General features: G+C 37.8%; 1 protein-coding gene across 11 annotated transcripts in view; it reads left to right on the forward strand.

The window, feature by feature from the left end:
- CLOCK (clock circadian regulator) overlaps positions 1–15886 on the forward strand; it is a 144313-nt gene extending 128427 nt beyond the window's left edge. For 10 of the 11 annotated variants that reach the window (XM_029235758.1, XM_029235761.1, XM_029235757.1 and 7 more), the window contains 5 exons: positions 1415–1567; positions 2415–2624; positions 3352–3557; positions 7641–7893; positions 10638–15886. In XM_029235758.1, the coding sequence (XP_029091591.1) occupies positions 1415–1567; positions 2415–2624; positions 3352–3557; positions 7641–7893; positions 10638–10817 (1002 nt within the window). In that variant the 3' untranslated portion in view covers positions 10818–15886. The remainder of the gene's footprint in view (positions 1–1414; positions 1568–2414; positions 2625–3351; positions 3558–7640; positions 7894–10637) is intronic. The other variant, XM_029235762.1, reaches the window with a different exon arrangement.
- The last annotated feature ends 1739 nt before the right edge of the window (positions 15887–17625 follow it).

The raw sequence follows: 17625 nt of genomic DNA on the forward strand, positions 1-17625 counted from the left end.
AAGTCAGAGTCGTATACTTTGAAAAGTAATATTCAGTGTTCTCAGTACAAACTTTTGAAGATAGAGTAAAAAAGCTTTTGGGGGGCATTTCTCACTTTTACATGAATTGTAGGAGACTATTTTAAGATTAAGACAGATTTCCAATACAGTGAAATTCTTTCTGCTCTTACACTGTATCCTGTGCAGAATATTCCTGGAATTAAGTAAACGAGCTTAAGTGGTGAATCAACAAATGTGACTAAGTTTCAAGCAGTAGTAAATAGAAGCTGCCTGTAACTCAGGTGAAACAGAGAAATAAGTAAGATTGAAAACCTTATTTACTCTGTAGGTAGAATATCTGTGCTTTCATTCATGTATGCATGCATTCATTTATAATCGCTTAGTCTTTAAAAGCCTAGGTTTTGTACTTGTCTGAGAACAATTTCATGGTTGGTTATCTGTCAGACTTTTACAACTTTCTAATGTCAGATTTTTTGTAACTTTTATAACTTTCTAATGCACAAAGAGGACATTCTAGGGATGACAGTTTGATGTGAACAACTCTAGGTGCAGGCTACTTTTTCAGGTGTTAAAGAGTAGAAATGAAGTTCAGTGACTTGTTCTAGCAAGTGGTAGTGCCGCAATAGGAACCTAGGTCTTCTAAAGCCAGTGTTATTAATTCATCTTGTAATCAGTCAAGATCTAGTCAGAAGCTAGACCAGAAATTTGAACAGGGGTAGTATAACAAATTACGGGTAACAGAGATTAACTACTGAAAGCAGTTAAGAGAATTCAAAAGAATACGGGGAAAACAGCTGTAGAGACCAGCCACTAAATGTAAGCGAAAGGGAGAGTAGCCAAGGGGGAGCAACTTGGAAGACGCCCTCGACCCTCCTGAACTCCTGCTCTTCCAGGCCAGGCTGAGACTCAGATCCCATTAGGCAGGTGTGTTTGTAGCCACTGGATGGTACACACATTCACGGAGGTGCCACAGACTAGGGCTGGAGAGCAAGAAGCCACTTGCTGGGGTACCAGTAACATTTGCTGGGGAGCTGCCCACTAGGATGCCAGTGAGACTTGCTGGAAAGCCACCTGCTGGAGCGCTGATGGCACGCACTAGGATGCTACCCATTGGCATAAAAACAAGAAGCAAAAGCACCAGAACCAGAAAGATAGGCACCTCACTTTGCAGTATCCCTCCAGCATCGTCACTGACAGGACTGCCTGTGCCTGCTGACTACGGAGATACATTTGTAGGGTCCAGCTCCAGTATCACAAAGCCGAGCAAAGATAGGTGAATTAGGAGTTGAGAGGCGATACATTAATAACTGGCGTAACATTCTTAGCTCATGATGTACTGCTTGTGTTTCACATTTTACAGTTACGAGAAGTGATTGTAAACTATGTTGCACTTTTTCCGTCCACAATACTTAAGTTTCAGTTCTCAGCTCAGTTAGGAGCCATGCAGCATCTGAAAGACCAGTTGGAGCAACGGACTCGGATGATAGAGGCAAACATTCATCGGCAACAAGAAGAACTAAGAAAAATTCAAGAGCAGCTTCAAATGGTCCATGGTCAAGGGCTTCAGGTAAGTTATTACATTTGAATTCAAGCAAAGCATGCTATTTGCATTTTGGCTTCTTAAGGAAATTGACTTTTCTTAATTAAAAGTGACATGCAAAAGATACATTTCCTCAGTTTAGTTCAATAAATACTCATTGGTTATTTACTCAATAGGATTGTATTAACAGTCTCTAAAGATGATTCATTCCTAAGAGTGTTTCCATCAGCATCCTTGTTTCTCCAGATTAGAGTCATCTTTTAGCAGGCTAATGTTTAGTAAGCTTTAAACCCATAACATCAAAATACTTTACATAAACTTTTAGGTACACGTAGGTACAGAATTTATGAATCAATCATCAATCATTTTTTAAAAAACATACTAGTAGGTGTGATTCAAATTAGTCTCATTTGGTCAACCAACAAGGCCACTCTAAAGTTATGTCTATCCAAGGAGACGAGGACTTTGGTCAAAGGAAACTTTAAGTGAAGGCTACTTCTGTCTAATGCTGTGAATTATAAATGATGAGTGATGCAGAGCTGCCAGTCCACAGACCTTTGAGTAGCTCTGAGTTAGGGTAACGCTAGCTGATGAAATAATCCCCAACGTGTAAAAATGTCAAACAAGTGGAGGTTTTGAAATTTATAACGCTTTTTTTTCTGACAATTAGAAACATGATAGGGTTAGGGTGACTGAAAGAATGAAAATGAGTATCATGTTTTACTCAGCAATTATTTTTTGCTCAGTGTTCATTCAGAATGACTTAGTCTTCTTGTTACTTGCGTTTTAAACTTAATTTTTAGCTGTTTTTTTTTAATGCTCTCATTCTTTTTAACTTAAAAAGATCATTTCAATGTAATCTTTATTTTTAAAGATGTTTTTACAACAGTCAACCCCTGGATTGAATTTTGGTTCTGTTCAACTTTCTTCTGGAAATTCATCTAATATCCAGCAGCTTGCACCTATAAATATGCCTAGCCAGGTTGTTCAGACTAACCAAATTCAAAGTGGAATGAATGCTGGACACATTGGCACAACTCAGCACATGATACAACAGCAGACTTTACAAAGTACATCGAGTCAGGTAACGTTATCGAGTACAGTGGTCTGTGGAGTGTTCAGTGATTGAAATGTATGGTGTTGCTAAAACAAAAATAAAGCTTCATCTTGAACATTACCATATTTAAAACTTTACTAGTAATAGAAACTATAGTATTGAGAGTGATAATTAAAATATTTTGAGCAAAATTGTTCTTAATTGTTGAACATTGAATGCTTTCAGTATTTTGACATTTAAAAATTGTGCAGTTTGCTTAAAATGAACATACGGACTAGTTCTGTGTGTTAACAAAAAAAAGACTTTGACTTGCAAGTGTCTGACGAGGACATATGTTACCATAGGTGAAGACTGTATTGTTAGGGCAGTGATGGCTTAATCAACATTCTAGGAAATTTTGGTAATTGGTGTGCATCTGTGATTATAAATCTCAAGACTTCAAATGAAATATATAAAAATGTGTAATGTCAGTCACCTACTTTGGGTGTTTGAAGAAATTCTTCATGTATATTTCATATCATCCCTGTTAAGATCATGCTCCTTTTCAAAAGTCATAGCTTACCTTCCAGCAAGATACTGAAGGCTAATTCATTCTCAATGACTACAAGTTATTCCTTGACTTCTCCCAGAGTAATATGTTCTGCCACTTCTTTTTCTGTCATGTCAGCTATTGTTAGAATGATGAGTAGTAGAATCATACTTCCTGAATAAATTTTTTTCAGATAATCTATCTGTAAAATCTTCTCTTTCCTAGCAGAATCAACAGAATGTACTGAGTGGGCACAGTCAGCAAACATCTCCTCCCAGTCAGACACAGAGCACTCTTACAGCCCCACTGTATAACACTATGGTGATTTCTCAGCCGACGGCCGGAAGCATGGTCCAGATTCCATCTAGTATGCCACAGAACAGTTCCCAGAGTGCTGCAGTAACTACATTCACTCAGGACAGACAGATAAGGTAGTGGTCATATTTCGTTAGTCATTTCAAAGATGTAAATTGTTTGATTAAAAAGCAATACTTTGCGGCTTCCCTGGTGGCGCAGTGGTTGAGAGTCCGCCTGCCGATGCAGGGGACACGGGTTCGTGCCCCGGTCCGGGAAGATCCCACATGCCGCGGAATGGCTGGGCCCGTGAGCCATGGCCGCTGAGCCTGTGCGTCCGGATCCTGTGCTCCACAACGGGAGAGGCCACAACAGTGAGAGGCCCGCGTACCACAAAAAAACAACAACAACAGCAACAACACTTTGATCTTTAAAAACGTGATTTTAATTTGTTGCTAACTCTTGAATTTGAAATAAAAACACAGAATGTATCCATTGTTTACAGACTTTATAATAAAAGAGTAACAACAAGTTTTGTTTTGTTCAGAAATGTGCTAACAAATATTGTAGAATCCAAATTCTACAGCACACTGTTACACAAGTTTTATAATAGGGTTTGTCTATATCACTATAAAACTTTTATCATTTCAGTACAGATGCTGGTGAGTTGTCAGTGTAGTAACAGTGGTTAGGGTGTTTGCTACCATAGTTTATATGTGTTATGGAGTAAGAGTAGCTCACCTTTCTTGATTTGTGTTAAGTACTGTACTACATGCTCAAAATATATTATCTCATTTAATTTTTATTTTTAAAAGAAAATAGGTGTTAGGGTCTTTTATTTCCCAGGTAAGAATAAAGTGAGTTTTTAATAATTTGGTCAAGGGTCTATAGCTGTTAGGGAGTGAAGAAGGGTATCTGAATTCAAGCCTGGGTGTCTGATTTCAAAGCTCACGTGCTTTAACATATACTATGCTAAAGTTCTGTGGGCACTTCTAGAAAAACCGCCATCTGTGACTTATTTTAGTCATCCAAATAGCTGACTTAGAAACAAATATTATGAAGAAATACCCTTTTCGAATATTAGGAAGGAGTCTTTCAACAACTATAGGATTTCTAGTCTTAATGATATTTTAAATACATTTTATTTTTTTACTAATTTTAGTACAATATAAGTAGGCTGCTGCTTTTATAATAAAACCTTGCTGTTGTATTAGACTGTGTAATAGATTTTATTAAAGTCCTGTTAATAATTTCCAGAGAGTAAAGAAGCTGCAGGATTGCAGAAGCAGTAAGAGCAGAGAGAAACTCATTTCTTCTCTTTGGAATTCAGTTCCTTCAAGTTAAAAAAGTCCAGCTTTCAGCTTTGACTTCTGAAAGGAAGTATTATGAATATGCTCCACAGAAATATAGAGAACTAGTTTTAAAGCCCGAGGGAAAATCCATTAACGTAGAATGTTGACATGCATTTGGGAGGACACAATTTAGCAATTATTTGTAGACAACTGTTTTTTGAAGGGGGAAAAACATACTTCAGCAGACGTTTGAGTGCCTACTTGTATGAGTATGGCGCATTCTTTATCCCAGGACAAAGATCAGACTAGTCAAAGCCATAGAAAGGTAAATAATCAGTATTGTTTGATGTGGTAAATCCTTACTAGGTCTTTAGAAAGGAGGAAGTGAGCAGTGTTATGGGTTGAGGCAAGCAGGTGAAGAGAGGAGTGTGGTTAGGGAAAGATTCAGGGAGGAGATACTTGACCTGAGTCTTAAAGAGCTTGGCTTTGGATATGCATGTGGCAGGGAGTCCAGGAGGGTGTTCTAGGCAAAGGTAGGAGTGTATACAAAGCCACAGAAGTTAAGCCAAAGTAGATTGCAGACTCTTTTAGTGCCAGAGAGGGATGAGGTAGTCTCATAGTTTACCAGTGGGCAGTTGGACAATTCAGATACGAATTACTTTTTAGATTACAGAGAAATTAGTGCTTAGCATTTCTATGATTAAGCCACTTGGTAATGTTATTTGTTTCTTTGTGCGTGCTTTATAGGTAAATTTTTTACTATGTATGTTTTTGCACTAAATAATGCATTTGGTCCTGAAGTATATAATATTCAGTATTTTATTTTTGAGATTTGGAATGGATTCAGAATAGATTTATTTTGTCTTGTGGAGCATATAAAGTATGTATATGTGCTAAGTTTAATCGTAGTTATGTGCTTTGAACAGTTTGTAATTGCAGCTGTGTCATGCTAAATCGACGGTAGAGTCATGTCTCAGTTTCCTCACCGTGATGACGAGTGTTGGAAACTAACTTCATCTCACAGAAAAGGCAGATAGAAAGAATATTGTTCCCTGAAGAGGCATCGTTTTTTGTTGTTGTCCTTTTGTTAAAGACTGTGGAAGAAGGAAGGTGGGTGGGAGGGAATATTAGTGAATTGTAACACGGTGGGTACTCTGCTCCTTGATAAATTTATAAATTGAGTGTATTTTTATGTACTGTTAGGATGTCATTTAGTTTTGAATTATGTTTATAAGATACAGCTTGCCATGTAAACACCTGTAAACCTAGAGAGTTTTTTAAAAATTCCCTTATGACTGCTTTATTTTGATTAAAGTTTTATTTTCATTAGCGAAATCATGTGTCACATATACCTACCTCCCAAGTACCTAGTAATTTTATAAAAAGAAAAAAGTTGATATTTTTAACAGGTTAAACTTTTTTTTTATTGTGGTAGAATATACATAACATAATACTTACTGTGTTAACCATTTTCACACGTACCGTTCACTGACGTGAGTGCATGCGCGCCATTGTGACAATCACTACCTTTAATCGCCAGAATGTTTTCTTCTTCCCAAACTGAAAATCTGTGTCCATCAGACGGTAACTCCTCACTTCTCGTCCCCCTAGCTCCTGGGAACCACCATTCTACTTTCTAAGCACATAAGTCTGTGACTTTGACTACTCTAGATACCGCATATAAATGGAATCACATAATATATGTCTTTTCTAACTGGCTCATTTCACTTGGCATGATGTCCTCCAGGTTCATCCATGTTATAATATGTGTCAGCATTTCCTTCCTTTTTAAGGCTAAATAATATTCCATTGTAATGTATGTATCACATTTTCTTGATCCATTCATCTACTGATGAACACTTGGGTTGTATCCATCTTTTGACTGTTTTGAATAGGTGCTATGAACATGGGTGTACAAGTATTTATTTGAGTCCCTGTTTTCAGTTCTTTTGAGTATATGTCCAGAATTAGAATTGCTGGATCATATGGTAGTTACATTTTTAATATATTTGAAAAAACACCGTACTCTTTTCCATAGTGGATGAACCACTTTACATTCCCACCAACAGTGCACAAAGGTTCCAATTTCTCCACACCCTTGTCAACACTTTGTTTGATAGTAGCCATCCTAATGGATATGAAGTGGTATCTCCTAGTGGTTTTGATGGGCATTTCCCTAATGATTAGTGATGTTGAACCTCTTTTCAGTGCTTATTGACCATTTGTATATCGTCTTTGAAGAAATAATCTATTCAAGACTCTTGGCCATTTTTTAATCAGAGTGTGTGTGTGTTGCTACGTTGTAGGATTGCTTTATATTTTCTAGTTATTAACCCCTTATTAGATGTATGATTTGCAAATATTTTCTCCCACTCTGTGGAGTGCCCTTTCACTGTGTTCATAGTGTCCTTTGAAACATAAACATTTTTAATTTTGTTGTACAGTTTATCTATTTTTTTCTTTTGTTGTCTGTGCTTTTAGTGTCATATCCAAGAAATCATTGCCCGATCCAGTGTCATGAAACTTTCCCCCGATGTTTTGTTCCAAGAGTTTCATGGTTTCAACATTTATGTTTAGGTCTTTAATCAGTTTTGAGTTAATTTTTATATATGACGTAAAGGTCAAATTTCATTCTTTTGCATGTGGATATCGAAAAAAAGTTTTGTATTTTTGTTTGGGTTCACTTCATTTTGCTCTACACATTTTTGTTTCACTGATATCCCAAAGGGAATCTTTAAAAACATGAAACAAAATTGGAACGTACAGCTTTTAGTATGGCAGTATTAAAAGGGGATTATCTTAGAGTTATACCCTATCAGTTCATTGGCAATATTATGGGTATTATCTTAGAGAAATGTTCAGCCCACCCCCTTTCATAATGTATACCTTGTACTTCTGACTCCCTTTCCCGTTCTTTCCTCCTAACAGATTTTCTCAAGGTCAGCAGCTTGTGACCAAGTTAGTAACTGCTCCTGTAGCCTGCGGGGCGGTCGTGGTGCCCAGCGCTATGCTCATGGGTCAGGTGGTGACTGCCTACCCTACCTTTGCTCCACAACCAGCGCAGTCACAGACACTGCCGGTCCCGCAGCAGCAGCAGCAGAGTTCCCAGGAGCAGCAACTCCCTGCGGTGCAGCAGCCACCGCAGGCGCAGCTGGCTCAACCGCCGCAGCAGTTTCTACAGGTAATTCTCCCCGTGGGGAAGCTGTCCCAGACCTGTTTACTTTTATGGAGTGAAATTAGGGATTAAAGGAGCATTTTTAAAATGATCTGAGAAGTCCATAAAGGCTCATTGTACGACTTAAATTTATGTAAAGACAGAACGCTTATCCCAGTTGGCTATTTTTTCTTCTCTTGTTCTGTCTTTGGAAAACCTTTAACCTTGCCGTGGAGATACCCCACTGTCTGAACTGCTGGATAGAGTAAGTGGCCGCTTCTTGCCCATATCAAGGTACTTTACATAGAGCTCTCTCTGGCTAGAGTTTCTGGAATTCAAGCAAAGGCACCTTTCTCTGTTCTCTTGTTTTCCTAGTGGCCCATCAAGCTGTACTCTCTACAGGGCAGAGGTGTTGAAAGGGATTCTTTTTTTTAAATTAGGCATTATCTTAAATTATTTTATTGGATTAAATTGTATAGTGACTTTTTGGTAATATATTAACATCAGAGGAGATATACTGTGGAGGCATAGCCTGCGCTGAGATGGAGTCACTGCTGTACCACATACCGTGTGAACTTTGGAGGTTACTCAACTTGCTAAAATTCAGTTTCCTCATCTGTAATATGGAGGTGCTAGTAGTTAATATCTCATGGTAGTTAGTAGTTAATAACTAGTAGTTATTATATCATGGTAGTAGTTAATATCTAGTACTTACTATCTAGTAGTTAATATCTCATGGGTAAAAGAAGCATGCAAATCACTGAGTATGGTATAAGGCACATAACTAGCTTTATTTTATGACCACTGTCTTGATAAATGTATTAATAGACACTCAGATTAACCAGAATGCAGACACAGATCTCATGTGGGTATATCAGACAGAATCTACTTATCTAAAGGGTGCAGAACAAAGTCACCTAGATCGGGATCCTCAGCAAAGAAGTCAGCAGGACAAATTTCTGGACCTCAGTACCCTCATTGGGGGTACACAGTAGCAGACTACGACATCTGGAAGTCCAGCTTTTTCCTTACTGGTCTAAAAGGCCAGCGATTTTGAATGTAGGCTAAGCCTAGATTTGTGCTGGATACCATTCCATGTATGCCAGGTACATATCATCAGTTTTAAAGTTATACAGCATATGGTATGATTAGAAGATTCAGTGTTATACTGTATGCTCAGACATAAATACAGTGTTAATTTATCGCCATTGGTGTTCTGGTACAAATATAATTCTGAACTTGGTGATGTGCTCAACTAAAAGAGGCTAGTTGCCTAAATATCTCTGAGAATCATACAACCCCTTAGACCTTAAGCCTACAGTGCAGCCATTAGTGACTGGGTTAGCTATTGTTACCAATGCATTAGTGACAAGAATTTATAATAAGTTATAAACTGTTCTCTAGGGGAAATGTATTCAATGAAAATTAAGCAAAAGCTTAGAAAGGGAGAAGACTTGCCTTAAGAGCTCAGTTTTCTCTCACGGAACGAGGGCTCTTAAAAGAATGAGCATTCTCTTCCACTTCTAAAAAAACATTCCAAAGACGTGGGACCACTAAAGAAATAAGATAGGCAATACCCTTTAGAAATACACTCATATGTAGATAGAAATACACAATTTGTCTTTTCTGGTTATATAACACCTAGTTCCAAAGTGTACCTCTGTTGTAACCCTGTAAGGCTTATAAATATCCTGAGTTCTTTATCTTACAAAAGCTTTTCCTAATAACAGAGGGAAAAAGAAAATGTCTCCAGGTCCTTAGCAAAGCTTAATGGCCTTAAAGTTTCAAAGATCTGTCCTTTTGTGTGCGTGTGCAGGTGTCCTTCACATACATCTGCAGAAATCACCCATCACAGTTCCAGTTTAAAATTATGAACCCTGCATCAAGATGTATTGTCAGTAGTGAGGAAAGACTTCCACTTTCTTTTGGCTAGTTTCCTTTATATCTCTAGAAGGAGCAATTAGGCAAAAGAAACTGAAGTTCATGGACTTGACATTTGCCCAAGGCCACACAGCTAATAAATAGCAGAGCAAAACTCACAGCCAGGGCTTCAGACTTCAGATTGCCCGCTCGCTTTTTGTTTTGCTTTTTCTTTGTTACATCATACTGCTACCTATAGGACATAAGTCTCTGACTTTGCCTGCCCTCATTTTTATGGTACTTTTCAATAATAATAATGTTAAAATTTAATCTTCACAGAAACCCATTGTGGGAGGTACTGTGATTCTCCTTATTTTGTAAATGAAGAAACTGAGGCCCAGAGATGTAAATAGCTTGACCAAGTTACGCATCGGGTAAAATGGGGCAGCCAGAGTTTGAACCCAGGCAGTGCACCTCAGGGCCCATGCTCTTGGCCACTGAACTGCTGCTCTCACCAATCAAAAAGCCTGTGCAGAAGGTGTTGTCTGTTTGACCTCAGAATGTTCATGTTTCATATGCTCTTAGCGATGCTGAAATTGTATCATCTGTTTAAAATGTGGTCTTTAGGACATATAAAGTGAAAGAATATGTGTGGTTTGCCTCAGGGCATAGATTGCTTTCTGTACCATAAAACCTCTAGCTCAGTTTCCTTTTTAAAAAATGAAATTCTGTTAATACTTTCAGGAAGAGGGAAATCCTCATTAGCGTCTTCCAAAATATTATTTTTAAATGAGAAAGCAAAACTTATGTAGAGATTTTGTTCCTGCGGAGAGTGGAAAAGTTGAGTAAATCTTAATGTAGAGAGTATAGTGCGGGTAAAGCAGTGTTGCATAATCCATTTGTTTTTTTAGACTTCTAGATTGCTCCACGGGAACCCTTCAACTCAGCTTATCCTCTCTGCTGCATTTCCACTACAGCAGAGCACTTTCCCTCAGTCACATCACCAGCAACACCAGTCTCAGCAACAGCAGCAACTGAATCGGCCCAGGACTGACAGTTTGACTGATCCTTCCAAGGTTCAACCACAGTAGCACACACGCTTCCTTTCTGCCCTCAAGGGAGGAAGGGGGTGGCCCATAAAAGAGTTGCTCGGATGATCTGAGGATAGCGTGAAAAGTTCCAGTGGTTTCATGAGATGCAGTATTGAGTGTTCTAGTTCCTGGAGTGAGTTAGCAGAGAAAATGCTGCCTCGTGCTGCGGATGTGCATTAAATACCAGCCAGCAGGAGATGATCGTAGGGCCGTAGCCAATCCTGACAGTGTTTTACTTGCCCAGATATTTTTTGATGGAAAAAGAGTATATTGCCAAATGTTAAGAAACTCAGCTATGAAACGTGACCTCCAGTGATTAAGAAAGGCGCTAACAATGTTAGTAACTTCGAGTGGTTCTGTGCCTGTTTTCAAGTGTTACAGAGGATACACCACTGCCATGTCAGGGGTTTGCTTACAATGATGCCATGAAGACAGTCCAGTAGACTCAGTAGGCCCCCTTCCCCAGCCCCTCTCCCTTTTCGGATAATGATGGAATAGTAATTCATTTCAGAATGTTGTATGAGTTTAAATTCTCTATGTACAGACGCTGTAAAAATAATATTATGTATATGTCTGGATAAAAGGAGAGAAAGCAAAACATTTTGTATGCTGCATGAAAGCATTATCTCATTTAGGTATGAGTAGTTTCCTTAGATTCTGACACCATGTGCAAACTAACACATCCTCTTCTCTCTTTTGTTTACCATACAGTAGTGTCCTCTTCAGCTTCCGGGGCACAAGTCTTTTTATGTTCATACTTTGGCTGTGATGTCACAGTTTGTTCAGTGAGGTATGATGTGCTGCTGGGAATGGATTTTTTTTTTTTTTCAGGTTAAATTATTTGAAACAGGATTTTCAAGTTACTCAGAAATATCCCTCATTTCATTATTTTTCAATTATGTTTGAAAATAGGATTTGCACTGCTTTATTTTAAGATGGTTGGGAGTTTTGATCACATATTTTGATCTAGTTCATAGTTGGAAATAGTTGTGTAAATGGTTTTTAACAAGCCTGAAAGTAATTTCAAGAATGTTTCAGTTATAGGAGTGAATTTGCACACAAAATATTTTAGGCACTTTTTAACGTTCTCACTGGTGGGAATTTTAACTTTTAGGATTTGTTGGAACCTTTTTATTATCCCCACAATTTCAATGCTTCTTTTAGTCAGAAATGATTCAGGGTTATTTGAGGAAAAAAAAAAAACAAAAAAAAACAACCCATTGTGCCTTGATTTTGATTCAGGTGATAACTCACCATCTTGAACTCATCGTCTGGTTTCAGTAGCAGTTTTGAAATCTTGGTACATTTTTAACAGCATGTGGGTGTCAGTGCCATTAAGTTTCTGATGAAGACTGCTTTGAGTCTCTTGGTTTAGAGGTACAAATAATTTCGAAATAAAAGATGACATCCTAATGATACATCAGAGTTACTAATGTGATCACAAAGTTGTTTTGCTAAATCATCATTTTCCTTAAAGCTATGTAGTCATTTAGTAATTAACCAGTAAATATTTGCTCAATGTGATCTTAAAAAAAGAAGGGGTAGGAATTGGCTTTGCCTTCACTACAGCAGTAGAATATTGTAGCTCACATGCTTCATAAACATGAACTAAGATTTCATTTGTTAATACATTCTAAAGGTAGTAAGTTCCAACCAGAATTACGTACATTAAAAAAAAAGCATTTTATAGATTTTATGGTACTAGTAATTAAATTTATAACTACAGAACAAAGGAAAATTAATGGGAAAATATCTTATTAGAATATCAAAAATTATTACTGAGGAGAGGGAAGACAGCAAGCTATAATAAATCAAAATTGACCTTAAAAGAAAATGTGTAACAGAATTGAGGTTGTTAAATAGAAAAGATTTCAGCAATGAAAATAATCTAGTACAGAATTGCTAGATAAAGGAGTCAGGGGAACTCTCAGTCAGTTCTTAAGACTTTTCTGTTCTCAGCTTTGCTCTCATCCTTAAGGGGTATACTTTGTCTTTCTGTAGAAAACCATGCCTGGCCACACATAAACTAGAAAATTGATGTTGAAAACAACCAAAGAGACTTGGTACCTACCCTTCTACAAAAGAAGTGTTACTAGATGCCAATCAGTAATTAACATATCAAGGAGCTCCTCTTCTAGCTAAATGATCATGACTTTCTCATGAATGTCAAGAATAAATGTCAGAATATCTGTGTACTTGAGCATATGTACACGTGGACAACACTGACGTCGTAGAGTATGGCAACAGTATTTTTTTCCCCTTTCAAATTGCCTTTCTTAACCTTATCATGCCATTCCATATATATCTGAGTTGTGCCTCATTTATTTATTGGCAATATGTAGTGATACAGATTTAGCAAACAAAAGATATGATGAACTATTATATTAAGGTTTGTTTTCTAAGTCCCATATGTAAAAAGAAAGATGGTGAACCGTGAGTACTGTGTACTTAGGTTAACACAAGCAAAGTGTAAGACAAGCCACAAGGTAAATCTGTAGACTGTTTATGCACATTCTCCTCCACCAGTCCCTTCAAGCATCTTTTCATCCTCACAAATATTTGGGAAAGAAAATTAGACAAGATTTTGCTTTATAATTCCTGCTGTTCCTCACAGCTCATTTTTTTCCTACTTAGAATTGGTTGCCACACTTAAAGGAGCAGCTTTTCTTTTGCTGTCAGAATGAAGTGTTGGATCAGAAGAGCTAGTGACTGCCTCTCAGCTCCTCCTTTAACTTGGTTTTCCTCCTGCTTCCCTGGAACTTGGGGCTGCAGAGCAGTCCCTGTCCCCTCCTCCGTGAATTGAGACTTGAGCGTTCTGATGAAGATTCAGCAGTGGCCTGTTCTTCACTTCTGTAGCCAAAGTTGTTCATTAAAATCCAAATCTAAGTCATGAAAAAATACCAAATAGGAACACCTTTCAACTACTTAAAAATCTTATCTTCCCTCTGCTTTACTCTCATAGGTCCTCGGTTTTTCTTAAAAAACACTTGATTCTGGGTGGCAGTCATTAGGTGTTATCTTCTTTGGACTGCTGTGGCACCGGGTGAGTCACTGTGGTTCTCACAGCTACCAGTGAGGACTGTAAGCGTTCATGAAGTTGCCGCCACGAGTGGCGTCAGACCAGAACCAAGACGACACTCAAAAGCACTTCAGTTTTTGAGTGAAAATATTGGGAGAAAAGCAAATATGAGGGAAGATGGGGGTAGCGTGTGAGTAAATACTACAGTTCAGTCTCCCAACTCCGTCCCAGGTTGAGGGGGTAATTTGAGTCCTGTGCTCTGCTTTGTCACGTAAATCTGGTTTAGGGATGTACTAGTAATAAAAGGATGCCAGTGACTTTGAACAGTTTGTTGTAGAATTCTCAGTGTAGATTCGTGAACGTGTTGTAATTCTTCAGAAGTGCTTGGGTTGTTGGTCATTGCCTTAAAGCGGTCTGCTTGCAGTTAGTTAAGGGCACTGCTTGTTGAAGGGAGATGAGCCCTTGTTCAAGAAGCCTTAGGAAGGGGCCCCTTAAAATAGTACTCTATTTGCCGGCTCTACACAGACAGGTGAAAATTATTTTAAACTGGAAGTTACTCAACGTGTTTTAAGATGTCTCCACGACATTGAGGTAGCCTATTTTTTTTTTTTAAAGTGGACTGCAAATAGCATTTTGCTCTGGTATTGCTCATTTCTGCTTTTTTTCTTTTCCTATATTTCTCCGGTAATTGAAAGTTTGTTGACAAACATTTGTGTAAAACTCATTCAAGTCTATAACCTTTCCAATGTCTGCGACCCTGTTCTTAGTCCCTCGGGAGTCAGCGTTGGAAGGTATAAACACTGGATATTATTATTGCTGAGTGAGTCTAGCCAGGAATAAGCTGATTGGAATTTTTAAACAGAGGAAAAGAAACAGCACAAAGGCACCTGCCATTTTATAGTGATTGGAGGAAAAGAGTCTTTTGTTTGGGGTGGGTGAGCATTCTTCCAAAAGGAGCTTCTGAAGTAATTGCAAAGGAAAAGAGTTGACTATTTTTATAGCATATTTAATATATTTGTATATAACTATGAATATAATAGGAACCCTTCACATGCCTCCCCCCTTTTCTAATTTACTTCCCCTTTTGCCATAGCTCTAGCTTAGCCTCATCCGCATGGGTAACGTGCCTATTGTCAGCCTACCAAGAGATAGTGCTGCTGCTTTCTGAGACAGGTGAGAAGACCCAACTCTCATGCCTGGGGATCCTTTATATAGGAATAGCACACACTTCGCAGACAACACACCACAGTCTAAAAGCATCATTTTGAAAGGTAACAAGCACTTTATTGCAATTACTCATTTTGATAAAGTTTATTATCTTAGATATTACCATTTCTAAAGGATCCCCGAATCATCACTTAGGTGAAATTTTTAAATGACACATTTCTGAGAAATGTTTAGATCCAGTGAACCATAGTAGGTTTATGGGAGTGATTTCATGGTAGCCAAATGAACTTTGACTTTTGTTTTGAATGTGGTGGAGTCAAGAGACTGTGGATGCCTAGCTCCATTTAGACACTATTGTAAACCTATCTTGCCTAATGTGTGGACACCAAAAGAGACCAATGAGCCTGTTTATTTTCAGAGGTCTAGGAGAATTGCATCAGTGTGAATAGATGTATAGAACTAACCTAAAAGTGATTGGTAGTCATATTTTAGAATACAGTAATTTCAAGAATTATTCTGGGTGTTTTAAATGTGCTCTGAAATGTTGGCATGTCATTTCAGTGTTTCCATTTGAATTGCTCTTGTAATATTTTTGCACAGAAAGGACTGAGAAAGACTACTTTGGTTGAAGAAAAGGAAAAAAAATAGTAGTTTGGTCATATTTTAATGTCTCCTGTGGAAACACTGGGGATGAATTTTGTTGGTACAGTTATTAATTCAGGATGTTTGAAACAGTATTGAACAGCTCACAAGAAATTAAGCAAACGTGGATATTAAAAATTAAAACTTTCTTTCCATGTGACTGTTTTGCATACTTTTCCCCCATGTCATAATTTAACACTACATTCCTTGTTTTTGTTAAATAAAATAATACTTTGCAGGTTCTGTTTTTGAGTATTTAACAATATTTTGTAAGCTGCCTGAGTTTTCCTAGGGAAACGTTCTTTAGTGAAATAGTTTATGAAGAGGTATTAAGTGAAAGTCCATCACCACCACCAGCAAATACTGAGGTGCTGCATTAAGTGACAATCAAAATAGTATTTATGGGAGAATTTAGAAAGTGGTTTTTAAAGAAGCAATTGCTTTGAAAGCAGTTCTCTGGGTTTCTTGAATAAAAGTGGCTAAATGTATTTATTTATATTTTTAAATATCTTTGTGTTCTGTTTTCTCATCAGAGTGATTTCACAGCGTATTTAATCGTGGTTTGTTTTGTTTTGCCTTGCCTTGTAATCTTCTATGTGGAGGACTGGCTCTTCCTATCTGGGGTGCAGTCCTTAGCCCTCGCGACGCCTCTTCATGGCGATTGGAACCTGTTCCACTTCAGGACAGCAGTGGAGCCCCAGTCCAGATGCCCCCTGTGCTTCCCTGCTGTTCTCAACTTAGATAGGAAACAGTAAAGGTAACTCCTTTCAAATCCGCTTCATATAGCTCCAACGTTTTTCTAGTTTCACTTGCTGCCTTTTCTATTTTATGGGCACTTTTATTTAATATGATAACTTCCCCAACACAGCCAAACGCCAGTATGACAGAACCCAAAACACGCGCTGCCTGTTTGGGAAAATGTTATTAAAACGGTCAGCACCTTCTAATGGCCGTCACTATCATATCCATATTAAAATCCATCTAAAGTCCTTAAATATAGGTGGAATACTGCAAACTCTTCTACAAAAAATATTTGGTGTGTTTATATAGTGTAATGTTGCTTGGTCCTTTAAAAACAAAGCCACACCAAACCTCCATACACAGCATTGTCCAATAAAGCAGTGTTTGAACATTTGAGGCCTAGAAATTTGAGGATACTTCTTGCTGGTCTGTATTGGAACAGAATTCCCCACCTTAGGGCTCCCAGAGTAGTTCTTGAGTCCCACAGCCCAGGTCCCGAGCACGCTCTAGCTTTTGGGATCCCTTAGAGAATGGTAATTAAAGGAGGTCAACCACCAGTTGGATTTAATGATATGAAAAATGTTTCTTGACTCTAAGGGTTAAATTGGAGATACGATGTTTTTAAATGTATGCTTTTTAGTTTCTGAGGAAACAAACGGTGACATTGCTTTAAAAACTACATTCAGATGTTTTATGATGTGTATTTTGAGTTGGCCTATACTGGTACAGATTCACTGCTGGCAATGGTTGTACCAATACTAAAGAGTTCAAATGTTAGGAAAGCTCTGTTATTTATCTTCAGATTGATGTATCATGTAACCGGACAATCACCATCAAGCAAAAAGAAAAGGATATTTGGCCAGGAAATGTCCTTTTCCTTTATAGATGTCAGCCAGAACAGCTGTAATTTAGATCATCCTAGAATTACTCTGAGATCTGTTTTATCATGGTGTAAGTTGGGGAAGGTGCTCAGTATGGCACTTGCACATTCATTCTATGTAAAGACTGAAGCCCAAAGACGAGTTACATTCAGTGCTGTATTGAAACCAGTTAGTGCAAAAAAAAAAAAAAAAAACTTTTATCTCTGTACATTTTTAATTGTTAATTTAACATCAGTTGGTAATTGTAAAAACACACACCAAATTCTTTCTAACGTTCTGTGTGGTTCTTAGTGTACTACTCTTGACATTGATGTGTCCTTACTGCTTGGTTCTTGGTTTTAAATTAAAATTAGATATA

The sequence above is a fragment of the Monodon monoceros genome, unplaced genomic scaffold, assembly GCF_005190385.1.
Source record: "Monodon monoceros isolate NGI ecotype Baffin Bay Population unplaced genomic scaffold, NGI_Narwhal_1 Super_Scaffold_20, whole genome shotgun sequence".
Taxonomy (NCBI): Eukaryota; Metazoa; Chordata; class Mammalia; order Artiodactyla; family Monodontidae; genus Monodon; species Monodon monoceros.